This window comes from Populus nigra, chromosome 18, assembly GCF_951802175.1.
Source record: "Populus nigra chromosome 18, ddPopNigr1.1, whole genome shotgun sequence".
NCBI lineage: Eukaryota > Viridiplantae > Streptophyta > Magnoliopsida > Malpighiales > Salicaceae > Populus > Populus nigra.
The window spans coordinates 5,493,028-5,506,031 of record NC_084869.1 but is presented as its reverse complement, the minus strand read 5'-3'; the positions used below and the strand labels follow the sequence as shown (position 1 = coordinate 5,506,031).

Genomic DNA, 13,004 nt, shown 5'->3' with positions numbered 1-13,004 from the left:
ATTTGACGGATAATGATTTTCTTGTCAAATCCCACAAAAAAAATCAATAAAACATTAAAAGATATGTCTAAATAACTCTAGCTACACTCACAAAAAACTTTTCACTAAAATAAAGTTTTACCCTTCACCATCTCAATTTCTTTTTTTTTGTTTAGTTTTTTTTTTAGTTACATGTTTCGATATTACATTATTTTGGAAATTATACTTTGTAATTTTTTTTTTATTTTCATTATGCTGGGTTATATATCAATTTCGTGGATTTACTTTTTCTTTTTTCCTGATTTCACCTCTAATATTAGATATGTTTAAGTTGGGGTTTCATACTTTTTTTTTTTAATTTGGTTTCTATGAATTTATCCCTATTTCATGACCTAAGCTACGAGTTTAACATGTTAGCCTAAGTTAACTTGGGTTATTCTTTATATGGAGATATCATGGTCTCATGAATTTAGTTTTTTTTTTTTAAATTTCAACCTTCAACAATGGATTTGTTGGAGATCGGTTTTCGTGATTTTTTATTTGTTTTTTTTATGAAGTTATCTTTCTTTTATGATCTAAATTACGAGTTTAATATGTTAACTTAAGTTGATTTGGATTGTTTTTTTGTATTATTTTTAATTGATTTTTTTATTTCATCCTTCAACATCGGGTTAGTTGAAAATTAAGGTTTATAATTTTTTTAAATTTTTTTATGGGGTTATCTTAATCTCATGATCCGGGTTGCAAGTTTAGCAAGTTAACTCAAGTTAATTCAGGTTTTTTTTTTTAATTTTTTTTATATTTTATCCTTCAACTTTGTGTAGATTAGGAATTGACCTTCATAATTTATTTTGAATTACTTTCTATAAGGTTATTATAGTCTTATTACCCATGTTATATATTTAACAAAATAACTGGGTCGATCCTAATATGTCATTGTCATAATATTTGAAAAAAAATCATCTAACATGTCACTATATCAATATTTTAAAAATATATTGTCCAATATGCATTATATTTTGAGTTCATGATTATAATTTTTCTTCTATTAGAAAACATGTTAGCAACGATTGTTTTTTTTATGTTAAAGAAATTGATTGGATACACAACGCGGTGTGAGTGAATGTCTTGTCTGATTTTTCTATGTTTGTTTTTTGTAAAATGTTTTACAAGAAAATTGATCTATGTAAAATATTAATCTACAATGAGGTGCGATTCACAATAAACAAGAGAACATTTTTTTCCTTGAGTGTAAATTAATTTCTTTTATAAAATATTTTATAGTAAGTTTTTACAATTAGTTCATCTATTATAAAATATTTTTTAATTCATTAAATTTTAAAAAATATTTTACGAATTATAATTTAATTATAATATCATCTAACAATTTCAATAATCAATGACTTCATCACATCTATAATGACCACTATCACTACACCACCATCACCCCTATTTCATCAACATAACATATCATCATCATCATTCTATTAGCACTGTATTTTTTTACATCACTACCTACTGATTATTATAAAATATTTTATAAAAATAAAATTTTCATATAAAACATTTTATGTGGAACAAACACCTACAATAAAGGTGATTTTTTAGAGGCATGCATACATGCCATGCAATCATCTTTATTATTTTACTATATGTCATGCCATGCAATCATCTTTGTTATTTTACTAGATGTCATGCTTACATGATGCCATGAGCTTGTGGTATGCTTGTGCATTGTCGTGGTTTGTGAAAAAAATAAAATAAAAATTATATGGAAAAAAACTATTGCAATCCATAATGTTTTAAAGGAAAAAAATACAAAGCTAAATTCTTAACTAACTTAATATTAAAAAAATAAAATTAACAAAAAAGTTTTAGAAAAAATTATACAAAAAATGAAAGGAAAAAAACCATGTAGAGAAACATTGTAGCAATTTATAGTGTTTCATGAGAAAATTTACAATTGTAATTCTTAACCAGCTCAATATTAAAAATAATAAAATCGATAAAGAAAATTTTGAAAAAAATCATAACAAAAAAAATCATATTGGGGAATACTGTAGCAATCCACAGTGTTTTAAAGAAAAAAACTATGAAGCTAAATTCTCAACCAACTCAATATGAAAAAAATAAAATCGACAAAAATAATTTCGGGAAAAAAACAAAAAAATCATAAAAAAACCATGTGGGAAAACATTGTAGCAATCTACAGTGTTTTAAAGAAAAAAAATACAAAGCTAAATTCTCAACCAACTCCATATTAAAAAAATAAAATTAACAAAAATAATTCAGAAAAAACACACAAAAAAAAGCAAAAAAATGAAAAGAAGAAGAAGAAGATAATTTTGGAAAAAAAAGCAAAAAAAAAAATGAAAAAAACATGTGGAGGAAAGTTAAAGCTAAATTCTCAATCAGCTTAATATTAAAAAAAAATTCAACAAAGATAATTTAAAAAAAACATGTGAGGAAACATTGTAGCAAAACAAAAAACTATGTGAGAAAACATTATAACAATACATAGTGTTTTAAAGAAAAAAACTACGAAGTAAAACTTTTAACCAGTTTAATATGAAAAAAATAAAATCTTTAAAGATCATTTTGAAAAAGAAAAAGAAAAAAATTTATAAAAAAACCATGAAAAGAAACATTGTAGCATGATATTTAAAAAAAAAAAATAATAAAATTAAAATTTCAACCAGTTCAATATTAAAAAAATTAACAAATAATTTTTTTTAAAAATATAAAAACAAAAAAAATTAAAAAAAAGATAATCTTGAAAAAAAAAATCTAGCAATCGTGAATCAAACGGGCTTTAAGTTAGGAGTCCATCTCATTCCCTGCAGGTCTGGGCCAGTGCGATCCATCGCATGTCAAAACTCGGGTTAGAAACTCATGGCCTGACTAGCTGCTAAGTGCTAACAACTCCTTCCTCCATCGAAAGAGACCGAGCCAGCCATCGCCATATGCTCTTTCTAAAACCCTAACCTCAGAAACCTCAGAAATTCACTCACTCTTGAAAACTTGCAGCAATCATGTACGGTGGTGGTGAGTTTCAAAAACATGTCTCCGAAATTGTTTCCTTTTATTATTTTTTTTGCTGATAATCTTGTTGGTGAAAACAGATGAAGTGTCAGCTATAGTCATTGACTTCGGTTCTCACACTTGCAAAGCTGGTTATGCCGGCGAGGACGCACCCAAGGCCGTCTTTCCTTCTGTTAGTCTCTCCATCTCATGTTTTTTAACCTTCTACATCACCAACATTTTAACTTACTTTCCTTTTTTTAATTGCTTTTAAAACAAGGAATTCGTGTTTGAAATTTAAAAAATGGATAATGTTTATGTCTTTTCTCTGGTTTTGATGGAGAGGAAATTGGAAAATGCTTGTGGCTGTCAGCTAGGGTTTAGACATTGTTGTTATTGCTATTTTCCCTTGTTTTAGAGGTTTTCTTGATACATGGATAACTACTGCTCAGGTTGTGGGATCAATTGATCAAATGGATGTTGATGACATGACAAGCAACGAGAAGAATGCTGCTGTAGATTCTAAAAATAGTGTCAAAGATTCTGAAAAAGGGAAGGGAAAACGTAAATTATTTGTAGGATCTCAGGCCTTAGGGTTTCGTCGGGACCATATGGAGGTCAGTTGGTGTTGCAGTTATCTTCTTGTCGTGTTTCTGAAAGGCTAGGTGGAATTGTTCAGGCTATGTGATAAATTTAGGGTTTTCCTAAGCTTTTCTACCTTTCATCAGGTGTTATCCCCTTTTAAGGATGGGATTGTTGCTGACTGGGATATTGTGGATAACATATGGGATCATGCTTTCAGGTAATGATTCATTATAAACTCTCTGATTTCAGTTTAAAATGTCAGTGGTCTAGTTTTCATTTCTTTTATTTTATTTTGTAATATCTAAATTTAAATTTTACTGTCTTTAGGGAGTGTCTATTGATTGATCCAAAGGAGCATCCAATGCTACTTGCAGAACCTTCATCCAACAGTCAACAACAGAGAGAAAGGTAAGCTGGCAATACATGATGATATGTACTTAAATAATTCAATGCAGCTGCATTTGTCAGAATTTGTTTCCTTTTGTATGTTAGCTGGGAGTAACCCTCTTGATCAAACAAAAGAGTTCTTGGTTTTGTGATTCTATGAGAATGGCTAATAATAATACCATTGATTTAATACCCAATTTTCTGGTATAAACCATGAAGCTATATCAAGGTCATTCTCTATAAATAATTGATATCCCAAATAAAGTGTGAAGGAAAAAACTCTCAGTTTTGCAACATGTTTTTACTTCACTTATGGTTCTCATGGTAATCATATGACTCATTCCATGTTTCAAAGTGATGCTAGTGAGTTCCTGTCTTGTAAGGTTTTGTTCTTCTATTTTTTTATTGACATTTTTTCTTTGCTTAGATTTAACCCCCCCCCCCCCCCCCCCAACTTCGTCCTTAAATTATTATTCATTAGCTTGTTTTTGTGCAGGCAATAAATCTTAATAAAAATATTCCTTTTATCTCAGCTTGTGTTAGTAAAAACAAACTAAGCTTCTTGGTTTTAGCTTGTTTCATCATGCTGCTTTGATGCTTGCTGATTATGGTTGGGTTGTTGCATAACTGACAGGACAGCAGAGCTTATGTTTGAAAAGTACACTGCTCCTGCATTATTTTTGGCGAAGAATGCTGTATGCCCTTTTCCATCTTGTGCCCATGTCTCCAATTTGTACCATATATATATTAATATGATTGGAGGATGTCGTTTAATTTGGTATGACTCAAGTTCCTCTTGCTGCCAGGTTTTAACATCTTTTGCATCAGGACGTGCTACCTCGCTAGTTGTTGATAGGTAGGATATATTTAGTTGCTGATTCATGAGTGTATAATGTCGTCAACTGGAAGTGTCAGTGTGTCTGAATTTATTTCACACTTATCTTCAATCTCCTTACTATTTGTGCTATTTTTGTTGAAAGTAACCACCTCGTCTCTTATCTCCACAGTGTATATCTGGCCATATACATTCTAAAAAGAATACATGATATGGAAGAATTAACTGTGGTCTTAATTACTGCAGATCGTAGTGTTATTTAATTCTTGAAAAGAACAAAATACAAGGAAAGGAACTTGCTTTTAACATTTTTATGTGAAGATGGACACTGACATTGGTAAATAACATAGTTTAGAACTGTTGTATTTATCATCCATGAGCAATATCCAAAACTTAGAAAATTCAAGTTATGCAAATACAATGGTGGATAACAGAATTTGAAATTGGTGCTTTTCATGAAAAGTTGATAGCAATGTGCTAAACCTAGAAGATTGAAAAATTCTATGGATTAACATGGCAATTTATCTGCTTAAATTGATGTTGGCTGTAATCAGTGTTTTGAAACCACAATGTGGATGTTAACACGTTGGAAGTTTGGCGATTGCTTCTAGAAAGATCTTATTTGCAATAACAGATTTTGGTGTTCCCTTATATTGTATATAACATCTTTTAAAACATATTGATTGATTTATTGCATAGTATAACACTGATATAATGTTATCTGTGCTAGTGGTGGAGGATCAACTACAATTGCGCCAGTCCATGATGGTTATGTTATTCAAAAGGTACGGCTCTTTTCCTGATCAAGTGGCTTATTTTACTAGCAAATAATTGCATTTAGGCTCTGGTATTTGTCTTTAAACTTTTAACAATAAAGCAATTGATATCAGTCTTGATATTTGTACAATTTTTTTTTTATTGTTGACATTTCTTAACTTAAATTGCAAGTGAATTCTGCATCTTTACATTTTCAATTTTCATTAGAAGATATTGGATAGTTCCTTAGGAAATTATCGAATTTGGAGGTATTTGGAGGAAGCATATTCCCTTTAAATGAACTGAGAATTTGTGAAATGTTTTAATATCTTGGTGCTTTCATGTGAGCATGGAGGTCTCTTCTTTAGTTTTTTTCTCGGTAATTCTTTTGTATCCTCTCAAACATTATGAATGTGTCCCTAAACTCTAAGATAAATCTACAGTTATGATCTATCCTCATCATGTCAAGTGATAAAAGTGTTGATATCTTTTATTGGAAATTGTCTTGTTGTGGTTGGCAAGCAGGCAAAAAGATGGCTCCTTTGATGTTTATGTTTTTGTTGGAGTAAATAAAGAAATTCATTAGAAAAGAAGTATATTTGCAAGACTTGCTCCTAAAAGATAAAGGAAAAAAGGATTCCATGCAAGAGAGCACGAAGCCTGTTGAATAATTGTTAGAGGACACTCCAATTATTGGAACTTAATTAAAAATCAACCTGTTTCCCAAATCACTTGCCAGTAGTGGACTTATTGCTGCTCTGTTTCTCTTTCCTAAATATTTAGAGCTTATGGGAACAATAAAGTTTGGATGGCCTTTTTTTAGGCCCCGTTTGGCATTGTGGTCCAACTATGCATTTGAAAATTTTTGAATTTTTTTTAACTTCAAATTAATTGTTTTTGGTGTTTTTGGATTGTTTTGATGTGTTGATGTAAAATGAAGTAAAAAAAAAATGAAAAAACATTATTTTGATGCATTTCTAAACAGGCCCTTAATGTCAAAGGTCCAAGGTAGAGTTATTTGCCATGACAAACTGACAGCCCTCTTCTTTTTATTGCTTTTGTGGTTATAGGCTGTGGCCTTTTCTCCTATTGGGGGAGAACTTCTTACTGATTGCTTGATGAAAAGCTTGGAGAGCAAAGGGGTCATGGTGAGTTAGTATAGGAATGAATTTTACTTTGAAAGGCGAGTTCTTTTGTCAGAACTAGCTGAAGTATGCCCTTTTTTTTTCCTGTTTTCTAAGTAATCTTTTTATTTGGCTTTGCAGATAAAACCAAGGTACTCTTTCAAAAGAAAGGAAATACAGCCGGGCGTGTTTCAGGTATTTTTAAAACATCACTGGAAATTGTTTTAGTCATTATCTTTTGGGAATATGATTTCTTTCCATGTTTCTGCTAGATTTCCCTCGTCATTTCTTTTGCTTTCTGAATTCAGATCTAATTTCCACTGTTGCTTTTTGTTCATCTGGATTTTGTTTTCTCCGAATATATGCATTTGACATTTTCTCTTATATTTTTTCTGAACGTCTTAGACAGTGGATCTTAATTTGCAAAATACAACTGAAAGCTACAGACTCTACTCTCAGGTCTGTGATTGTCTAGACAATATTCCTTGTGAAGATGAGTATCGTTTGTATCTGATTGTTTGTTTTGGAAACAGAGAGTGATTGCAAGTGATATCAAGGAATGTGTGTGTCGTGCACCAGATACGCCCTATGATGGTGTGTATTTCTTCATATTGTATTTGCAATGCTTGATTGCTTGTAGATTTTGCCCATTAAGATCGCATGCTCCACTCAACAGAATTTCGGGATTGTCTATATGTTTTGTATGTGGATATGGTTTGTGGGACATCCAATTTGTCGTATTTCTTGTTCTTGTAGTTTGACATCAGAGCTGCGTTCAACCTTCAATAAAGTTGTGGTTGATTTAATCCTAGGCATCAGCTTTACTGCCACTATCTGTTTGTTCCCTACACAAAATGTGTTCATATTTCCTTTGAGGGGTTGGATCACTGGCGATGTAGAATTAATATTGCAAATGAAACTTGTATTGTATCTTAGAAACCTGCTTAATTTTTTTTCTCAAAGCTTCTGCTTCATCACTTGGGCTAGTGTGTCTTATGATTTAGGCTATTACTTGTGAACAGGCTCTGTCAAATATTTTCCTGAAGTTTCCCTGAATTTTTCTGACTTCTCAATGCATCCCAAAGTTCCCAAAGCAACTTTCTTTTTCCAAAGTAATGACATAGTAGTCTAACATTTTCAAAATCAGTGAATAGAATTCCAGAAAATGTGAAAACTTGAGAAGCCAAGGACCATACCGTCACAATCAATCTATGATGAGTGAATGACCCGCCTTTGCCATGATAAATCATGACAATTAAGCTTTTGTTCAGTAAAACTGAATGTCTTGCTTAGTTATGTTGGTTGGCATAGCAAGTCATAATTTGTTTTCAGTTTCACAAGTGTTGATTTATGTGAACCTTTCTTTTTCTCTCTGTTTTCTTGTCCTTTTTCTTTGCAAATTCAGAAAGTTCATACTCAAACATTCCAATGACTCCATATGAGCTTCCGGATGGCCAGTAAGTCCCAATCAATACAATATTATCAAGTTTGAATGCTGGTCGGTTTACTTTTTGCATTTTGAACATTGAACATTACAGTTTTCTATCTGATATTTCGTTCTTAAACACAAACAGGACAATTGAAATTGGAGCTGATAGATTCAAGATTCCAGATATTCTATTCAATCCATCCTTGGTTCAGGTTCATGGCTCACGAACCCTCACAATGCCTACTCCATGACTTTTCCATTGCATTTTCTGTCACCCTGCAATATTCATGCTCATTTGGGGAGATGCCCATTAGTTTATTCACTTCATGGAACAATTTGTAGATTGCTACAATTTTCTCGAAGTACTTCTATTTTCTTCTTTTAACTACTTGATGGAGGGAAATTTTTAAAAAATCTATGCTAACATTTTATTTTTGACTGCCTTGTGCACATGTTAAAACTTCACGGTGGACATGAATTTTGGTATTTTTTTCCAAAAAAAGAAAAAAAAGAAAAAAATGTTTATAATGCAGGGCACTTATTTTATATGTTTGGTGTGTCTTTACCATAACTCTTTTCTCATTTGATTTAGTTTCTACATTTTAGTTACTGAATGGGTCTTTCTGTAATAACTTTGTCGGTATTCTTGAAATCTTGTTTGTTCCTGAACTTTGATGCTTCTTGTTAGAGTTATATTTTTGTTTAACAGAAACAGGCGTCAATGATCATTTAATCTGTATATTTAACCAGTAACTATCCTTTTCTTAGTACTTGTGAATCTTATGTTCATATGAAATATTCATGAGTTGCATGATTCATCTGTGGGGTGCAAATGGTTCTATGTATTGTATACAAGTCCATCTTGTATTTCAAGTGTGAAATTTTTCACCATGTGTTCTCATATAACAAATTGTTTTGTGACTAATATCAGACAATTCCTGGTATGGATAATTTTGTGGAGATTGCTCCTAGTGTTCGCGGTTTGCCACAAATGGTAAATTTACTCATTTTTACTTCAAAAAAAATATTTTCTGTTGAACTTAAAAATGAGTAGTTATCTTTCTCGGACTTTTGCTAAGTTCTTTCCCAATGTATGCAGGTTATTGAAAGCATTAATAAGTGTGATGTTGATATTCGAAGAGAACTGTTCAGTAGTATACTGGTAAAGTGAACATGCTCATTGTCAACTCTGATTGTAATGTTGAAAGAAAATAACTAGCAAAATGTGTGGATGGCTGGATAACTGATGGTATGATTGGGGTGTAGGATTTGTGCTCTTAAACTTTGAAGGTTTCTTTGCTTTTCTCTTTTATTTGTTCAAGGATTTCACTCTTTTTATCCCTTTATTTGATGATCAACAAATAGAGTCAGCTATGGGTTACTTAAAATCTTGATTGTGCTTCATGCCATAGATTGCACATAACTGCTTGCATCAATTTTAATGTCAGATTATCATATCATAGTGTCAGTTGTATGAATATCTATGATGTGAAAAAGAAAAAAAGAAATACATTGATTGTAGTTTCACTATATTATGTTTAAAATTTCAATGTTCCTTTGCTCCTCTTTCTGCTTTGATGTAGCTTGCTGGTGGAACAGCATCAATGCAACAGTTGAAGGAACGGCTTGAGAAAGATTTGCTTGAGGTACTTTTTGGTTGAGAAGATACTTGTTGTCTACCGTTCTGCTTTGGATTTAGTGATAAATTAATGGAATGATCATTCATTCACGTGTAGGAGTCTCCTCAAGCTGCCAGAGTTAAAGTGCTGGCTAGTGGAAATGCAACTGAAAGGAGATTCAGGTTTGATTAAATCTCTCTCTCTGCTTTTGTGTGCGAGAGCTTGTAAGTATTGCCAGAAATTGGCTTATATTGGCATCTGTTTTCCAGTGTAACAACTGATACAGTTTGGCACCTAGTGGCTAGTGTGTATTTTAGGCATCAAAAATGTATGAACTATGCAATCTCATTTTTTGTATGACTGGTGGCTAACTTAAAAATAATCTTTGGGGATAGCTTTAGAGATAGATATGTTGAAGTATTGAGAATCCTGAAGAAAATCAATTTAGAAACAAAGATAAGCCAATCAACTTAATAATTGAATGTTTTGTGTATAGCCGGATATCTCACAGAGCACAGAAAACAGTACCCATCCTGGTGGAAAGTTCACTGCAAACTTGAAACTTGGAGGAGCAATTCCTTCATTTTTTGATGTTTTCAACTTTTACCATGTATAGTGCTTTTATGTGTTATAGTCTTTGTGAGAAACAAAGATGGTATTGTCTTGGCAGTCGAAGTCAGTTTATTCCCATGCATTTGAAGCATGGTTTGGTGATTTCAGCGTGTTACTAGATTTAGTTTGAAGTCTTTACCACCAATGCTTTCATGTACAAGACATGCAGAAGAGCTGATAATTTGATTTTTTTTTTGAAGCTTTTCAAGTTTAATTATATGTGATATTTCTCTAGCTGACAAGTTCTTATCATGGTTTAGAATTGATGGTTTTACAAATGATTATATAACAGTGTCTGGATAGGAGGGAGTATATTGGCATCTCTTGGTTCATTCCAGCAGATGTGGTTCTCCAAGGCCGAGTAAGTTCCCATCTTTCAGAGCTCTCTGTTATACGGATGCTAGTTAATTTCTGAGGTTCAAGGAGCATATTTTCAAGTTATGCTCTTTTTTCTTCAAGGATTTTCAGAATTTAAATTTGAGAGTAAGCCTTACGAATTCAAGGTTGAGCAAATATTTCATACTCAATTTAAGCGTGTGGAATTGACAGGTATGAAGAGCATGGGGCGTCTTATGTACAGAGAAAATGCCCTTGATACAATATTTGTGAAGGTAGCTGTGCAGAAGGTTGTATCAGTTTTCGTGGTGGATAATTTTATGGTTGGTGAAGCTGTCTTTCATGTCATCTGAGTGCTAACATTTTGGGGATCATATAGATTCCAAGCAAGTTCAGAGCATCCACTGCCACCACGAAAAATTAGCTTAGATTACATTATTATCATCATCATTTTCCTGACTTTGCTTAACATTAGCTTTGTATCAGCATTTTCCATCTTGCATCCCCTTCACGCATGCCGTGACTAACTATTTGACCCTCTAGCATAGGTCGATGCCCATTTGTATGGACCGCCAAGGGTTGTCTATATAACATGTTACTATTGACAAACATGTGTTATGCCGTGAACGCGAACAATCTGTATTATTGGTACCCTGACAGGAAAGATACATTTGGAAAAAACAAAATAAAAAGAAAAGGAAAAAGAAGAGAATTTAGTACTTGACAAGACTAACGGAAAACCCTAGAAAAACCAGGTTCGTTTCGAGACTAATTGGTGAACGAGGAGGTTAAGACAACTTGGTAGCATGAAAATCTACAAAACGAGTTCATTGTTTGGCTTAGGGGATTTAGTAAATGTGTAGAGGGAATGAAGTCTCAGATGTATTTTGTATATGTTTATCAAGATTAAAAATGATTGCTTAGAAAAAGATTTAGAGAGAATTACCAAGATAAAATTGGAATTGACATAACCTGGTGTTCAAGATAGTTTATGTAGCTTTAAATTCATGTGTGTGAGTCTAAGCAAAGAGTAGAGTGATCAACTTCGAATTATTTGGAGATGGAATTAAAGTGACAATACGTCTTTATAAAAGTTGCTGCGTGATTTTTGTGTTTTGTGAGCTATGTATTGTTGATGATGATTGTAGGATTAATTTTTAGGTAATTGTGTTAACTAGGTGTGCTTTCATTCAATGCATACATGTTCTGTCTTTCATGGTTGATGATGATGAGTAGATTGGATTTGACTTAAAAGTGATGCTCTTAGGGCTGAACAATTGGTGCCAGGATGTGTTCGACTAGTCTCAGGCTTGAGCTTACATGGAATCATAGTTGATCTTCCACTCGAAGATGTCTTATCAGGCTGTATGGATATCTGAAGTCTAATTTGAATATGGCTATGTGGGCTTTTTGGGCCAAGAAGATTTTGAGAGTTGAGCAGTGTTGTGTTTTTAAAAGCCTTCCTATCAAAACTTTAGGTACCTTTTAGGGACTCAGGGTATGTTTTTGCGTTCTAAGTGTGAAAGGCATAAGTTTTGTGGAATTGGATCTTTTACATAATTGTGCTATAAAATCTTGTTGGAAGATTTAGGAACCCTCAAGGTCGCATGATATATTTTTGCATACCATAGGCACCCTCAAGACCCCCATGATATGTTTTTGCATACTGGTACAAAAATCATAAGTTTGTGCAATAGCATTTTGCAATTTTTGTGCTTTAGAAAGTTTATTGGTCACATCTTTTGGAGCCTTGTAGTAGTATGTTTATGCGTACCAGTACAAAAACTATGAATTTTGTAGAATTGTGTTTTTTGCTTTTTTGTGCTTTAGAAAGTCTCTCGGCAGCAAACTGTAGACACTTTCTAGGAACTTATGAAATGTTGTTGGATGCAGTGTGAAAACTATAAGTTTTTTCTAATTAAGATTTTTTGCACTTTTGTGCTTTAAAAAACCTACCGGCTAACTTTAAGTGCCTCTTCACGACTTTCTGTAAATATTGGTGTGAATATCATAAGTTTTTTAGAATGAGTTTTCCATATATTTGAGCTTTAAAATCCCTACTAGCAAGATTTAGGTATCTTTTAGAGTTTCATGGTATGTTTTTGCATGCCAGTGTAAGAACCATAAGTTCTATATAATTGTGTTTTTTACACTTTATTGTTTTAAAAAGCTTGTCGCTAATTTTAGACTCCTACTCATGACAATATGATTTTGCATAATGATTTCAAAACCAAAATTTTTTAGAATTGATTTTTTTTACAATTTTTTGCTTGAAAAGCCTACATGCCAATATTAGTCACATCTTAAGGACTCACAATATG

At 32.3% G+C, this 13,004-nt stretch overlaps 1 protein-coding gene across 1 annotated transcript; it reads left to right on the top strand.

Moving 5' to 3' along the window:
- Positions 1–2,841: 2,841 nt before the first annotated feature.
- On the top strand, positions 2,842–11,292 carry LOC133678778 (actin-related protein 4-like). Its single transcript, XM_062101268.1, has 20 exons — positions 2,842–3,024; positions 3,102–3,193; positions 3,453–3,617; positions 3,729–3,802; positions 3,913–3,993; positions 4,607–4,667; positions 4,779–4,828; positions 5,538–5,592; positions 6,634–6,711; positions 6,829–6,882; positions 7,093–7,146; positions 7,221–7,281; positions 8,093–8,144; positions 8,262–8,328; positions 9,048–9,110; positions 9,216–9,278; positions 9,700–9,762; positions 9,853–9,917; positions 10,640–10,708; positions 10,897–11,292. The coding sequence occupies exons 1-20, from the start codon at positions 3,012–3,014 to the stop codon at positions 10,940–10,942; spliced, it is 1,326 nt and encodes a 441-aa protein (XP_061957252.1). The 5' UTR covers positions 2,842–3,011; the 3' UTR covers positions 10,943–11,292.
- The last annotated feature ends 1,712 nt before the right edge of the window (positions 11,293–13,004 follow it).

What these genes read in the sequence shown, in the direction of transcription:
- LOC133678778 (XM_062101268.1), top strand. An exon ending in TGGAGAGCAAAGGGGTCATG is followed by an intron (nt 6,712 to 6,828) that starts GTGAGTTAGTAT and finishes TTGGCTTTGCAG; the next exon opens with ATAAAACCAAGGTACTCTTT. An exon ending in ACCAGATACGCCCTATGATG is followed by an intron (nt 7,282 to 8,092) that starts GTGTGTATTTCT and finishes TTGCAAATTCAG; the next exon opens with AAAGTTCATACTCAAACATT.